At 48.5% G+C, this 13,335-nt stretch overlaps 1 protein-coding gene across 1 annotated transcript in view; it reads right to left on the bottom strand.

The window, feature by feature from the left end:
* Window positions 1–13,335, bottom strand: part of PLA2G4F (phospholipase A2 group IVF) — a 142,459-nt gene that overhangs the window by 84,803 nt on the left and 44,321 nt on the right. The window contains exons 4-7 of the mRNA XM_077261240.1: window positions 5,149–5,277; window positions 4,946–4,986; window positions 4,823–4,865; window positions 3,318–3,375 (exon numbers count right to left, since the gene is read on the bottom strand). Coding sequence (XP_077117355.1) covers window positions 3,318–3,375; window positions 4,823–4,865; window positions 4,946–4,986; window positions 5,149–5,277 — 271 coding nt within the window. The remainder of the gene's footprint in view (window positions 1–3,317; window positions 3,376–4,822; window positions 4,866–4,945; window positions 4,987–5,148; window positions 5,278–13,335) is intronic.

Raw genomic sequence — 13,335 nt, 5'->3', positions numbered from 1 at the left:
GTGAAAAAGAAGTACATTAAGGTCATGGAGTGACCTAGCCAGTCTCCAGACCTTAATCCCATAGAAAACTTATGGAGGGAGTTGAAGCTCTGAGTTGCCAAGCAACAGCCTCAAAATCTTAATGATTTAGAGATGATCTGCAAAGAGAAGTGGACCAAAATTCCTCCTGACATGTGCGCAAACCTCATCATCAACTACAAAAACACATCTGACTGCTGTGCTTGCCAACAAGGGTTTTGCCACCAAGTATTATGTCTTGTTTGCCAGAGGGATCAAATACTTATTTCTCACTACAAAATGGAAATACATTTATATAACAGAAGATCGATACAATCAGAGAAAGCTTTGGCCCACAGCGCCCAATGCCCCTCTTAGCTGCTCAAACCTGTTCCTCCAAAATCAGCTTCTCCACCATGGCAGAAGATCAGCTCTCCACCCTCCTGTCAAGATCACACCTCACCACTTGCGCGCTTGACCCGTTCCCGTCCCACCTCATCCCTAACCTTGCCACGGTCTTCATCACCACCCTAACGCACCTCTTCAACCTTTCACTCACAACAGGTGTCTTCCCCTCATCCTTCAAACATGCCAAGATCACACCCATCCTCAAAAAGCCCTCCCTCGACCCATCCTCTGTGTCTAGCTATCGCCCGATATCTCTTCTCCCTTAGGCTACTTTCACACATCAGGTTTTCGCTGTCAGGCTCAATCTGGCTAAATTTAAAAAAACCGGATCCGGTGAATGTTGCCGCCGGATCCAGGTTTTTTTCTCATAGACTTGTATTAGTGCCGGATTGCACCGGATGACATTACTGGAACATGTCCATCTTGAACTGTCCTCCCACCTCTCCTCCTGCTCCCTCTTTGACCGGTTACAATCTGGCTTCCGACGCCATCACTCAACTGAAACTGCCCTAACTAAAGTCACCAATGACCTACTAACTGCCAAGAGCAAGCTACACTACTCTGTCCTCCTTCTCCTGGACCTGTCTTCTGCCTTTGACACTGTGAACCATTCCCTACTGCTTCAGATCCTCTCATCTCTTGGCATCACAGACTTGGCCCTATCCTGGATCTCGTCATAGCTCACAGACCGAACATTCAGTGTATCCCTCCCCCACACCACCTCCTCACTCCGCCCCTTGTCTTGTCTATCGGTGTTCCTCAAGGCTCTGTTCTAGGACCCCTACTCTTCTCCATCTACACCTTTGGCCTGACACAGCTCATAGAATCCCACGGTATGCAGTATCATTCATCTCTACACCGATGACACACAGATCTACCTATCCGGACCTGACCTCACCTCCTTACTTACCAAAATCACACACTGTCTGTCTGCTATCTCGGCCCTCTTTTCTACTTGCTTTCTAAAACTGAACATGGACAAAACAGAATTCATCATCTTTCCCCCATCTTACTCTACCCCTCCACCAGACCTACCTATCAATATCAATGGCTGCTTACTTTCCCCAGTCCCACGCCCAGTGCCTCGGGGTGTTCCTCAACTCTGCCCTCTCTTTCAAGCCACATATCCAAGCCCTTGCCTCCTCCTGCCGTCTCAAACTCAAAAATATCTCCCAGATCCGAGCAATCCTTGACCGCGACACCACAAAAACACTAGTGCATGCCCTTATCTCCCGCCTTGACTGACTACTGCAACCTCTTACTCTCTGGCCTCCCCTCTAGCACTCTGGCACCACTCCAATCCATCCTACACTCTGCTGTCTGACTAATCTACCTGTCTCCCCGCTATTCCCCAGCCTCTCCCCATGCCAAGCCCTTCACTGGCTTCCTATCGCCCAGAGACTCCAGTTCAAAACCCTTACAATTTCATACAAAGCCATCCACAACCTTTCTCTTCCATACATCTGTGACATGGTCTCCTGGTACTTACCTACACGCAACCTCCGATCCTCTCAAGATCTCCTTCTCTACTCCCCTCTCATCTCTTCTTCCCACAACCTTATCCAAGACTTCTCCCGTGCTTCCCCCATACTCTGGAACTCTCTACCACAACACATCAGACGCTCGCCTACCATAGAAACCTTAAAAAAAACCTGAAGACTCACCCCTTCTGACAAGCCTACAGCCTGCAGTGATCCTCAACCTACTGAACCCTCTCCTAGTGTATCCTCACCCATCCCCTGCAGACTGTGAGCCCTCGCGAGCAGGGTCCTCCCTCCTTATGTACCTGTGTGCCTTGTTTTTTGCTCATGTTTAATTGTATTTGTCTATATTTGCCCCCTTTTCACATGTAAAGCGCCATGGAATAAATGGCGCTATAAAAATGTATAATAATAAATAATATAATTTATACAATGAGATTTTCTGGATTTTATTTTTTGATATTCTATCTCTCAATGTTAAAATTAACCTAACCTTAAAATTATAAACTGTTTATGTCTTTGTCAGAGAGCAAACTTACAAAATCAGCAAGGGATCAAATAATTATTTCCTTTACTGTATATTTATTATATGCAAGTACAAGGGGTGATGATGATTTTCAGAAAGTTGCTAGACATGGCATTATTAGCCACTTTTAACCAAACTGCAATAATTTAATGATTTAAAAAAAGGGCCCCTCCTCCTTGTTTAGCACTGGAACAAATACTTTTGGAGTCTCTGAAGGTGTACTAAACAATGGGCAGTGCTTTAGGCTATGTGCACACGATGCGGACTTAGATCCGCAGAGGATTTTTCTGCGCAGAAAAGCTGCAGATCCGCACTGTGATTTACAGTACAATGTAAATCAATAGTGAAAAAAAAAAAGCTGTGCACATGGTGCGGAAAAATCCGTGCGGAAACGCTGTGGATTTAAAAGAAGTGCATGTCACTTCTTTTGTGCGGATCTGCAGCGTTTCTGCACCCTTCCATTATAGAAATCCGCAGTGGTAAAAACTGCAGAAAATCCGCACAAAATCTGCATCAATTCTGCATAAAAACCGCACAAAATCCACGGCAAATCTGCACCTGCAATTTCTGCCAGGAGATGCAGATTTTGTGCAGAAATTTCTGCACCCCATTCCGCAACGTGTGCATATAGCCTTAAAAAGGGAAAAAAAGGCTAAAATATTGCCGATCTGTTATTATCTACATTTTAGTAAATAGCTTATGATACTGTTCCTGCCATCTCTGAAAATAATCACACAGTGCCCAACATTAAAGTGAATATCGTTTAAATCTCTGTAGCAGTCAGAATTCAGGATTTTTTTTTTTTATTTTTTTTTTTTTTTTTAAGATTCTCCCCTTTCTTACAACCAGAATGAAAAATGCTTCAAATAGGATAAGCAAATCATTGTTGTTTAATATCATCTTACCATTCTCTTTATTTTCATCATACTTTATTTTTCCTTCCACACATACACACGGATGAGCCTGAAAGCAACAAAATAATTTGAAACACACAAGATTCTCAATATATTCCCAATTCTGTTTTGTTGTAATTAGCACAGGAAATGGGATAATGTGATTATAACAAAATTAACATGTATGCAGAAATTCTCAATGGAGCATCAATGGCATTTCATCGAGGGGCATTAGACCTCCACCAACAGCCAGTATGGAATAACACTCGTGCATCAAAACTTCCGTCTTAGGCTAGGTTCAGATTTGCGTTCAGAAGGGCTGCGGATGGCTGCGCACTTCCTCCCTGAAGCTCTGTCTACACTTCGTCTACTTCTGTAAGCGTCCTGCGTACCTATCTTTTACATTGGGTACGCAGGGACATGCGTTGTATGCTGATGCGTTCGCATGCAGCGATTTGACGTGTGCGGCGACCGCACGAAAACGCAAACTTTGGGTTTCCGTGCGGTCCCTGCACACGTCAAATCGCCGCATGTGGACGCATCTGCATACAATGCCTGTCCCTGCGTACCCAATATAAAGATAGGTATGCAGGACGCATGCAGAGTAGGCGGAGCATAGGCGGAGCTTCAGGGAGGAAGAAGGGAGGAAGTACGCAGCCATCCGCAGCCCTCCTGAACGCAAATCTGAACCTAGTCTATGGGACTAACACAGAGCCTAGAGCAGCACGCTCTCTGTCAGTCCTACTGTCGTTTATTAACTGGGTATAACTAATAACCAGAGCTTAAACTCTTCATAACGTGTTTTGTATTGAACTGTTTAATTGTGTCTCGTGCAGAAAAATGTAACTATTGTGAAAAAGACACTATCAGTCCATAAGAATTTTAAACACTAGAACACATAAGAGCACCTGAAGTAGAAAAGTACATACGAGGAACAAGCAAGGCTTCAGAATAGGCTGATCAGTAAAAGAATAGTAACAACCAGATTTCCCATAGATTGATTTAATTACCAATGATACCACTATTGCTCAAATTCTGAACAAGTACACACATTTCAAATAAAGGAGGAAGGGATGTAGGAGATCAACAGACTGGTTATTCATGCCCTCCACAGCTAAACATCACATTTTCTTTTGTCCTCTAAGATAGCATCGCTTGGAAAACTCTTAAACATTTTGCCCACAGTAGAGGTCAAAATAACCGGGGATGGGATTTTCTTGTGTAAATACTATACAGTAAGTGGTGTTTAGTACTGGCACACTAACCCCATTACTCCACTGAAACTGCTCTAACCAAAGTTACCAACTACCAAAGCTGACAATATTCTATACTCTTGCTTCTTGACCCGTCAACAACTTCATTCTACCCTCCCAGCAAGGGAAATCAAGTATTAAAAATGTAAATGTTGAAAGGCCCCCAAATGTCTTATGACCTTTTGAGAAGCACAATATGTGAAATAAATTAAAATAAAAATAAAAAAAAGTAAAATTATTAATGGAAAGATTTAACAAACTCACCACTAAGACACCATTGGTGATTATTTCACTGGGAGGGTCCGGGCTGTTGAAAGATATTTGCATATTAGAAACTATAGTACAACCCCTATATCTATAGGGTAACAATTATTATGTATCTCATACCTTTCTTCAATGTGAAATTCAATTTCCAAGACCTCTTTATCCTAAGAAATGAATAAAATACTCATCTAATTTGAAAAAACAACACAAAAAAAACTTGTGTGATATTTGATTTTTGGCCTAAAAACAAATATTGACAGTATTTCTGAAACAGGGATTCATATTGTCACAAGTTAAAAACAGGGGTCTATGCTCATTGAACATACCTTTGGGTTGAGTTTAAAGACTCGCTTAGTGGTGTGGCCAGGTTTAATGTTTCCTACGTCAAATACTACTGAAGAGAGCTCGTCATCCACCATTAGGTCTCGGTCATACAGAGTAAGCTCCAGGATGTTCTACAAGACAAGAGATACAAAGCTGACACAAAATTTCTATTTTCTTTTAAAATATTTTTTATTAATTTTTTTAATAAAAACCAGGAATTGGGAATAGGGGAGGGAAAATATAACAGTGAAGAATAGGGAGAGGAAATGGAAAGGGATACAATTAAAGAAAACAAAAAAAACTAGAGAACCAAATGTAATACAATAGTTCAACAGCAACAAAACGCATAAATGCATTTAAAGGAGTGCGATATTTTGGAAGGACAAGTAAATTACAATTATTTATTTTATTTGAAAATCTATTAGGAGGTTAAGGAGTATAGAATTTATCAATCCAAATCTTCCATTTTTTCAAGAAATTTTTAATACCACTCTTATTTACAGCGAATCGCCACTCCAAAAAATTGTGTTGGTGAATTTGATCTATAATGTCTTCAAATTTAGGGAGATCTGGCTTATTCCACCAAAGCGCTAACATATATTTGACAACAAGAAATATATGAATGATAATGAATTTAACCTGAGGGTCAACTATTTCCATGTCCAGGGAAAAAAGAGCTCTTTGTGGTGTAAGCACAAAATTATCAGTGAGTGAATTAATATAATTAGAAACTTTTGACCATAGAAGTTTTACCTTCGGGCAACTCCATAAAAGATTATATAAATTAACTTGGTGGCCACATTTCCTCCAGCAAGTTGGTGAATAATCTGGAATTATGTGTGCTAATCTAATTGGGGTATAATACCACCTAGTAATTACCTTAAAGTAGGACTCATGTAAAGCTAACGAAATGGTGGATTTGTAAGTGGTCTTAATAGCATTGTCCCAGCTCTCAGCCTGAAAGGATTTATTGAGGTCAGATTCTCACCTCTTCAAGTAAACATTTTTGAAACCAACACCATCTTTATTGAAAATTCTATAGATGTTGCTTAGGCTCCATATATTTTTATTTTTAATATTGCACAGTAGTAAAACGAGAATATCTAGGTCAAGAGGTTTGCTACCTAGTAGTTTCTGAACACCTTCTTTTGAAATTATATAAGGGATTAATTCAGAAGAGGAAAGATTATATTTTATTTTTAACTCACTAAAAGTGAGGAATTTAATTCCATCATATATATTACCAATCTTTTTAATTCCTGACTTACTCCAGGAATCGGATAGTGAAAAATTATAAATCGTGGATAATAGTTGAATAGGAAACTTCAATATTTGTTCTGTTAAAGTTCTTCCTTGAAGGTTTGAGCAATAACCTCCAAGCCTGAATAACAGCTCTAAAATAGGATGAGAGGATTCCCCCTGCTGTCTGCGAAATAAAAAGCTGAAAAAGATGTGTTCAATAGACTGGGGGCTTTTCATTTCATTTTCAATTTGAAACCAGGCTGGATAAGATCTGCCTTCAAACCAATATCAAGTTTGTTTAACTAATGAGGCTAAATAATAAGTATAGAAATTTGGTAACCCAGCCCCACCATTGCGTTTATGTTTACATAGAATATCTAAGGAGATCCTAGCCTTTTTCCTGCCCCAATCCCCTGGATCAATACAAGGGGAATTTGGATCATTTTTTAGGTTATCAGACTATTAAAAAAATCAGCAAATGATTTAACGATATCTTTTGGGTGAATCAAAACCTTACCCGAGGGAGCAATAATTTTAGAAATTCTATTGTTAATCCGATCCTTTTTTATTTTTGCTAGCATGTACCTGTTAGGTTTATTCAAGGAGGTGTACACCTTGAACTTTGAAGCTTTTATGACAGTCATATTCTTGTAGGATTTCAGATTTTAGTTTTTGCCTTAACTCTAGAATTTCTGTTTGTATATTTGGGGAGGGAACTTGCAAATTATTTTGCTGTGATTCTTTAAAGTGTATTTGGTTCTGCAAATCTACTATTTTTTCCGTTTTTCTTTTCATACCTAGCTGCCAATTGAATAAGTCCGCCTCTTAGGACGGCCTTGTGAGCATTCCATAATGTGAAAGGGTCTATATTATTAGTTGTATTTTCTTTGAAGTAATTGGATAGAAGAGATTCTATTTCTTGTTTATATTCAGGTATCTTGAATAGGGTTGGGTTACACTTCCATAAATATCTGTTGCCAAGGGAAGGACCTAGTAACAATTCCACTAACACTGGGGTATGATCAGATAAGGATTTTTTAAGGAATTGAATACTCAAATTTGGGGAGGGTGAAGATATTTGATAAGACCAAATCTATGCGAGAGGACATCTGATGTACCTCAGAAAAGTGTAAAAATTCATGAGAGGAAGAATTAAGACATCTAAAAATGGCAAATAATTCATTATTGATCAGCCATTTTTTTAAAACCGGTGATTTATGACGTACTAGAGATGAAGAGTCCATGGAACTATCTGGAACGATGTTAAAATCGCCGACCCAAATAGTGTCTCCTATTTTGATCTTATCAACTTTTTTAATAGTTTATTTAAAAAGGAAATTTGATTCTTATTAGGAGCATACACATTTACCACTGTCAAACCAACTTCCTCATTAAAAATAAATAAATGAAGAAAAACGAGGTTATGAGCATTAATTAAAATGTAATATTTAATGACAACAATTAAAATAATAAATACAACAGGAAAAACCTCTTAATAAAAAAGAAGCTGGGAACAGAGACTCTGCGCGAGTAATGTGCAAATAAGCAATGGCTATGAGGCTAACTGTACCAATATACACACAAACTGCACTTATACAAAATAAAGAAAAGGATAGGAAAATGTAAAAGGACTAATGTGGAAATAAAAAATCTCCTACATATTCCATGGCTATATAAGCCTATAAAAAATTCCCATACCTAGATGAAATAGGAAAGAAAGTGCATAGTGCTAATGAAAAACTGGACAGTGCCTCCAAAAAAGTCCCAAGTAATGTTACTTACATCAATGTAACCTCGCAGCAGAGAGTGTCCCACAGCGACCCCGACAGCGCCGTTTCGCCAAACTGGCTTCCTCACATAAGGGGCGTAAGTGTCTAAAGCCTGCTGCTCTACCCTATAAATATCAGATGCACAGCTGATTTAGGCGTCCGTATAATGGGGAAAACAGTCGCGCATGCGCCCGCAATATGACGCCAACAGGAATGTCGGAACTTCCAATGCTCTGCGCCTGGAACGCGAGCGTGACACGCTTCGCTCTCCCCTGTGCGCAGAGCAGGAAGTTACCATGACGTCATCGGCCCACGCATGCGCAGCCCATACACGGAGGCTACGGGAGAAGAGGAAAGGAGTGCCGATAAGTATCTCGAACTTAGTAAGGAGGCAGGATAGGATATGGGTTAGAAACAAACCCACTAGAGGGGCTATGTAAAATAGAAACTAGTAAAAGTGCATACCAACCAATAATTGTATATAACAACAAGATGTGACATAATAATAAATAATTAATAAATTAATTGATTACAAAAAATATGCTAATATAACTATATAATTACTAATAAACGTGAAAAATGTATAATATAAATATTAATAAAATCTATACATATATACACATAATTAATCTCCATATATCCTAATAATAAATAAAACTACAACATATTGAAGTAAACAAGTGTTCAAATAATATAATAAATAATTGAATATATCAAAAATACCCATGTACAGAAGAAAAAGTGTATAATTAATAAAACATACAGTAAGAATTACAATAGACCCCAACATATTTTATTACATAAACATAATCCTATAGAAGGCTCAACTCTTCATTTTTCTCAATTCCTATTCATTGTTAACTATATTATTTTCTTCTCTCAGTTTTCTTGCTCTCGCCAACTTCAGCCAAACAGAAAAGAAGCTTGATGATATCAGAAAACAAAATGCCATAAGGTAAGCAGCTGCCAGAAATGTTCTAAATCACTAGATATAAAACATGAAACAAACATAATAATTAACCAACATTTAGACACATACAAACACAATTAAAAGACTGCAAGAATGAAAGAATATATACTAACTAGCTATTGAACCCGTTCTACGCCCGGGTGGCGAGCATTTATATTGGTATATGGTCACCATCCTGTCATGTGCTGCTCCATCCTGCGTCCCCATCCTGTCATGTGCTCCTCCATCCTGCGGCCCCATCCTGTCATGTGCTGCTCCATCCTGCGCCCCCATCCTGTCATGTGCTCCTCCATCCTGCGCCCCCATCCTGTCATGTGCTGCTCAATCCTTCGTCCCCATCCTGTCATGTGCTCCCATCCTGCGCCCCCATCCTGTCATATGCTGCTCCATCCTACACCCCCATCCTGTCATGTGTGTGCCCCCATTCTGTCATGTGCTGCTCCCATCCTGTCATGTGCTGCTCCCATCCTGCGCCCCATCCTGTCATGTGCTCCCATCCTGCACCCCCATCCTGTCATGTGCTGCTCCCATCGTGCGCAATCATTCTGTCATGTGCTGCTCCCATCCCGCGCCCCCATTCTGCCTGTTCCTGTTTCCATTCTGCCATATGTTGCTCCCATCTTTCTCTCTCCGGCTCTACTGCCCGAGTGCGGCTGTGCTGAGTGCGGGCGGCTGTGCTGAGTGCGGGCGGCTGTGCTGAGTGCGGGCGGCTGTGCTGACTGCGGGCGGCTGTGCTGACTGCGGGCGGCTGTGCTGACTGCGGGCGGCTGTGCGTGGCTCTGCTGACTGCGGGCGGCTGTGCGTGGCTCTGCTGACTGCGGGCGGCTGTGCGTGGCTCTGCTGACTGCGGGCGGCTGTGCGTGGCTCTGCTGACTGCGGGCGGCTGTGCGTGGCTCTGCTGACTGCGGGCGGCTGTGCGTGGCTCTGCTGAGTGCGGGCGGCTGTGCGTGGCTCTGCTGAGTGCGGGCGGCTGTGCGTGGCTCTGCTGAGTGCGGGCGGCTGTGCGTGGCTCTGCTGAGTGCGGGCGGCTGTGCGTGGCTCTGCTGAGTGCGGGCGGCTGTGCGTGGCTCTGCTGAGTGCGGGCGGCTGTGCGTGGCTCTGCTGAGTGCGGGCGGCTGTGCGTGGCTCTGCTGAGTGCGGGCGGCTGTGCGTGGCTCTGCTGAGTGCGGGCGGCTGTGCGTGGCTCTGCTGAGTGCGGGCGGCTGTGCGTGGCTCTGCTGAGTGCGGGCGGCTGTGCGTGGCTCTGCTGACTGCGGGCGGCTGTGCGTGGCTCTGCTGACTGCGGGCGGCTGTGCGTGGCTCTGCTGACTGCGGGCGGCTGTGCGTGGCTCTGCTGACTGCGGGCGGCTGTGCGTGGCTCTGCTGACTGCGGGCGGCTGTGCGTGGCTCTGCTGACTGCGGGCGGCTGTGCGTGGCTCTGCTGACTGCGGGCGGCTGTGCGTGGCTCTGCTGACTGCGGGCGGCTGTGCGTGGCTCTGCTGACTGCGGGCGGCTGTGCGTGGCTCTGCTGACTGCGGGCGGCTGTGCGTGGCTCTGCTGACTGCGGGCGGCTGTGCGTGGCTCTGCTGACTGCGGGCGGCTGTGCGTGGCTCTGCTGACTGCGGGCGGCTGTGCGTGGCTCTGCTGACTGCGGGCGGCTGTGCGTGGCTCTGCTGACTGCGGGCGGCTGTGCGTGGCTCTGCTGACTGCGGGCGGCTGTGCGTGGCTCTGCTGACTGCGGGCGGCTGTGCGTGGCTCTGCTGACTGCGGGCGGCTGTGCGTGGCTCTGCTGACTGCGGGCGGCTGTGCGTGGCTCTGCTGACTGCGGGCGGCTGTGCGTGGCTCTGCTGACTGCGGGCGGCTGTGCGTGGCTCTGCTGACTGCGGGCGGCTGTGCGTGGCTCTGCTGACTGCGGGCGGCTGTGCGTGGCTCTGCTGACTGCGGGCGGCTGTGCGTGGCTCTGCTGACTGCGGGCGGCTGTGCGTGGCTCTGCTGACTGCGGGCGGCTGTGCGTGGCTCTGCTGACTGCGGGCGGCTGTGCGTGGCTCTGCTGACTGCGGGCGGCTGTGCGTGGCTCTGCTGACTGCGGGCGGCTGTGCGTGGCTCTGCTGAGTGCGGGCGGCTGTGCGTGGCTCTGCTGAGTGCGGGCGGCTGTGCGTGGCTCTGCTGAGTGCGGGCGGCTGTGCGTGGCTCTGCTGAGTGCGGGCGGCTGTGCGTGGCTCTGCTGAGTGCGGGCGGCTGTGCGTGGCTCTGCTGAGTGCGGGCGGCTGTGCGTGGCTCTGCTGAGTGCGGGCGGCTGTGCGTGGCTCTGCTGAGTGCGGGCGGCTGTGCGTGGCTCTGCTGAGTGCGGGCGGCTGTGCGTGGCTCTGCTGAGTGCGGGCGGCTGTGCGTGGCTCTGCTGAGTGCGGGCGGCTGTGCGTGGCTCTGCTGAGTGCGGGCGGCTGTGCGTGGCTCTGCTGAGTGCGGGCGGCTGTGCGTGGCTCTGCTGAGTGCGGGCGGCTGTGCGTGGCTCTGCTGAGTGCGGGCGGCTGTGCGTGGCTCTGCTGAGTGCGGGCGGCTGTGCGTGGCTCTGCTGACTGCGGGCGGCTGTGCGTGGCTCTGCTGACTGCGGGCGGCTGTGCGTGGCTCTGCTGACTGCGGGCGGCTGTGCGTGGCTCTGCTGACTGCGGGCGGCTGTGCGTGGCTCTGCTGACTGCGGGCGGCTGTGCGTGGCTCTGCTGACTGCGGGCGGCTGTGCGTGGCTCTGCTGACTGCGGGCGGCTGTGCGTGGCTCTGCTGACTGCGGGCGGCTGTGCGTGGCTCTGCTGACTGCGGGCGGCTGTGCGTGGCTCTGCTGACTGCGGGCGGCTGTGCGTGGCTCTGCTGACTGCGGGCGGCTGTGCGTGGCTCTGCTGACTGCGGGCGGCTGTGCGTGGCTCTGCTGACTGCGGGCGGCTGTGCGTGGCTCTGCTGACTGCGGGCGGCTGTGCGTGGCTCTGCTGACTGCGGGCGGCTGTGCGTGGCTCTGCTGACTGCGGGCGGCTGTGCGTGGCTCTGCTGACTGCGGGCGGCTGTGCGTGGCTCTGCTGACTGCGGGCGGCTGTGCGTGGCTCTGCTGACTGCGGGCGGCTGTGCGTGGCTCTGCTGACTGCGGGCGGCTGTGCGTGGCTCTGCTGACTGCGGGCGGCTGTGCGTGGCTCTGCTGACTGCGGGCGGCTGTGCGTGGCTCTGCTGACTGCGGGCGGCTGTGCGTGGCTCTGCTGACTGCGGGCGGCTGTGCGTGGCTCTGCTGACTGCGGGCGGCTGTGCGTGGCTCTGCTGACTGCGGGCGGCTGTGCGTGGCTCTGCTGACTGCGGGCGGCTGTGCGTGGCTCTGCTGACTGCGGGAGGCTGTGCGTGGCTCTGCTGACTGCGGGAGGCTGTGCGTGGCTCTGCTGACTGCGGGCGGCTGTGCGTGGCTCTGCTGACTGCGGGCGGCTGTGCGTGGCTCTGCTGACTGCGGGCGGCTGTGCGTGGCTCTGCTGACTGCGGGCGGCTGTGCGTGGCTCTGCTGACTGCGGGCGGCTGTGCGTGGCTCTGCTGACTGCGGGCGGCTGTGCGTGGCTCTGCTGACTGCGGGCGGCTGTGCGTGGCTCTGCTGACTGCGGGCGGCTGTGCGTGGCTCTGCTGACTGCGGGCGGCTGTGCGTGGCTCTGCTGACTGCGGGCGGCTGTGCGTGGCTCTGCTGACTGCGGGCGGCTGTGCGTGGCTCTGCTGACTGCGGGCGGCTGTGCGTGGCTCTGCTGACTGCGGGCGGCTGTGCGTGGCTCTGCTGACTGCGGGCGGCTGTGCGTGGCTCTGCTGACTGCGGGCGGCTGTGCGTGGCTCTGCTGACTGCGGGCGGCTGTGCGTGGCTCTGCTGACTGCGGGGGGCTGTGTGTGGCACTGCGGGCGGCTGTGCGTGGCTCTGCTGACTGCGGGGGGCTGTGCGTGGCTCTGCTGACTGCGGGGGGCTGTGCGTGGCTCTGCTGACTGCGGGGGGCTGTGCGTGGCTCTGCTGACTGCGGGGGGTTGTGCGTGGCTCTGCTGACTGCGGGGGGCTGTGCGTAGCTCTGCTGACTGCGGGGGGCTGTGCGTGGCTCTGCTGACTGCGGGGGGCTGTGCGTGGCTCTGCTGGGGGCCTGAGCAGGCGGGGACACCGGCGCGCTGTGGGGGTCAGGTGCCGGGGTCGCCGCTAGCTCAGGCCCCCGGCACTTGCTATATTTACCTGT

This window comes from Ranitomeya variabilis, chromosome 1 (genome assembly GCF_051348905.1).
Source record: "Ranitomeya variabilis isolate aRanVar5 chromosome 1, aRanVar5.hap1, whole genome shotgun sequence".
NCBI lineage: Eukaryota > Metazoa > Chordata > Amphibia > Anura > Dendrobatidae > Ranitomeya > Ranitomeya variabilis.
This window is presented reverse-complemented; position numbering and strand designations above follow the sequence as displayed.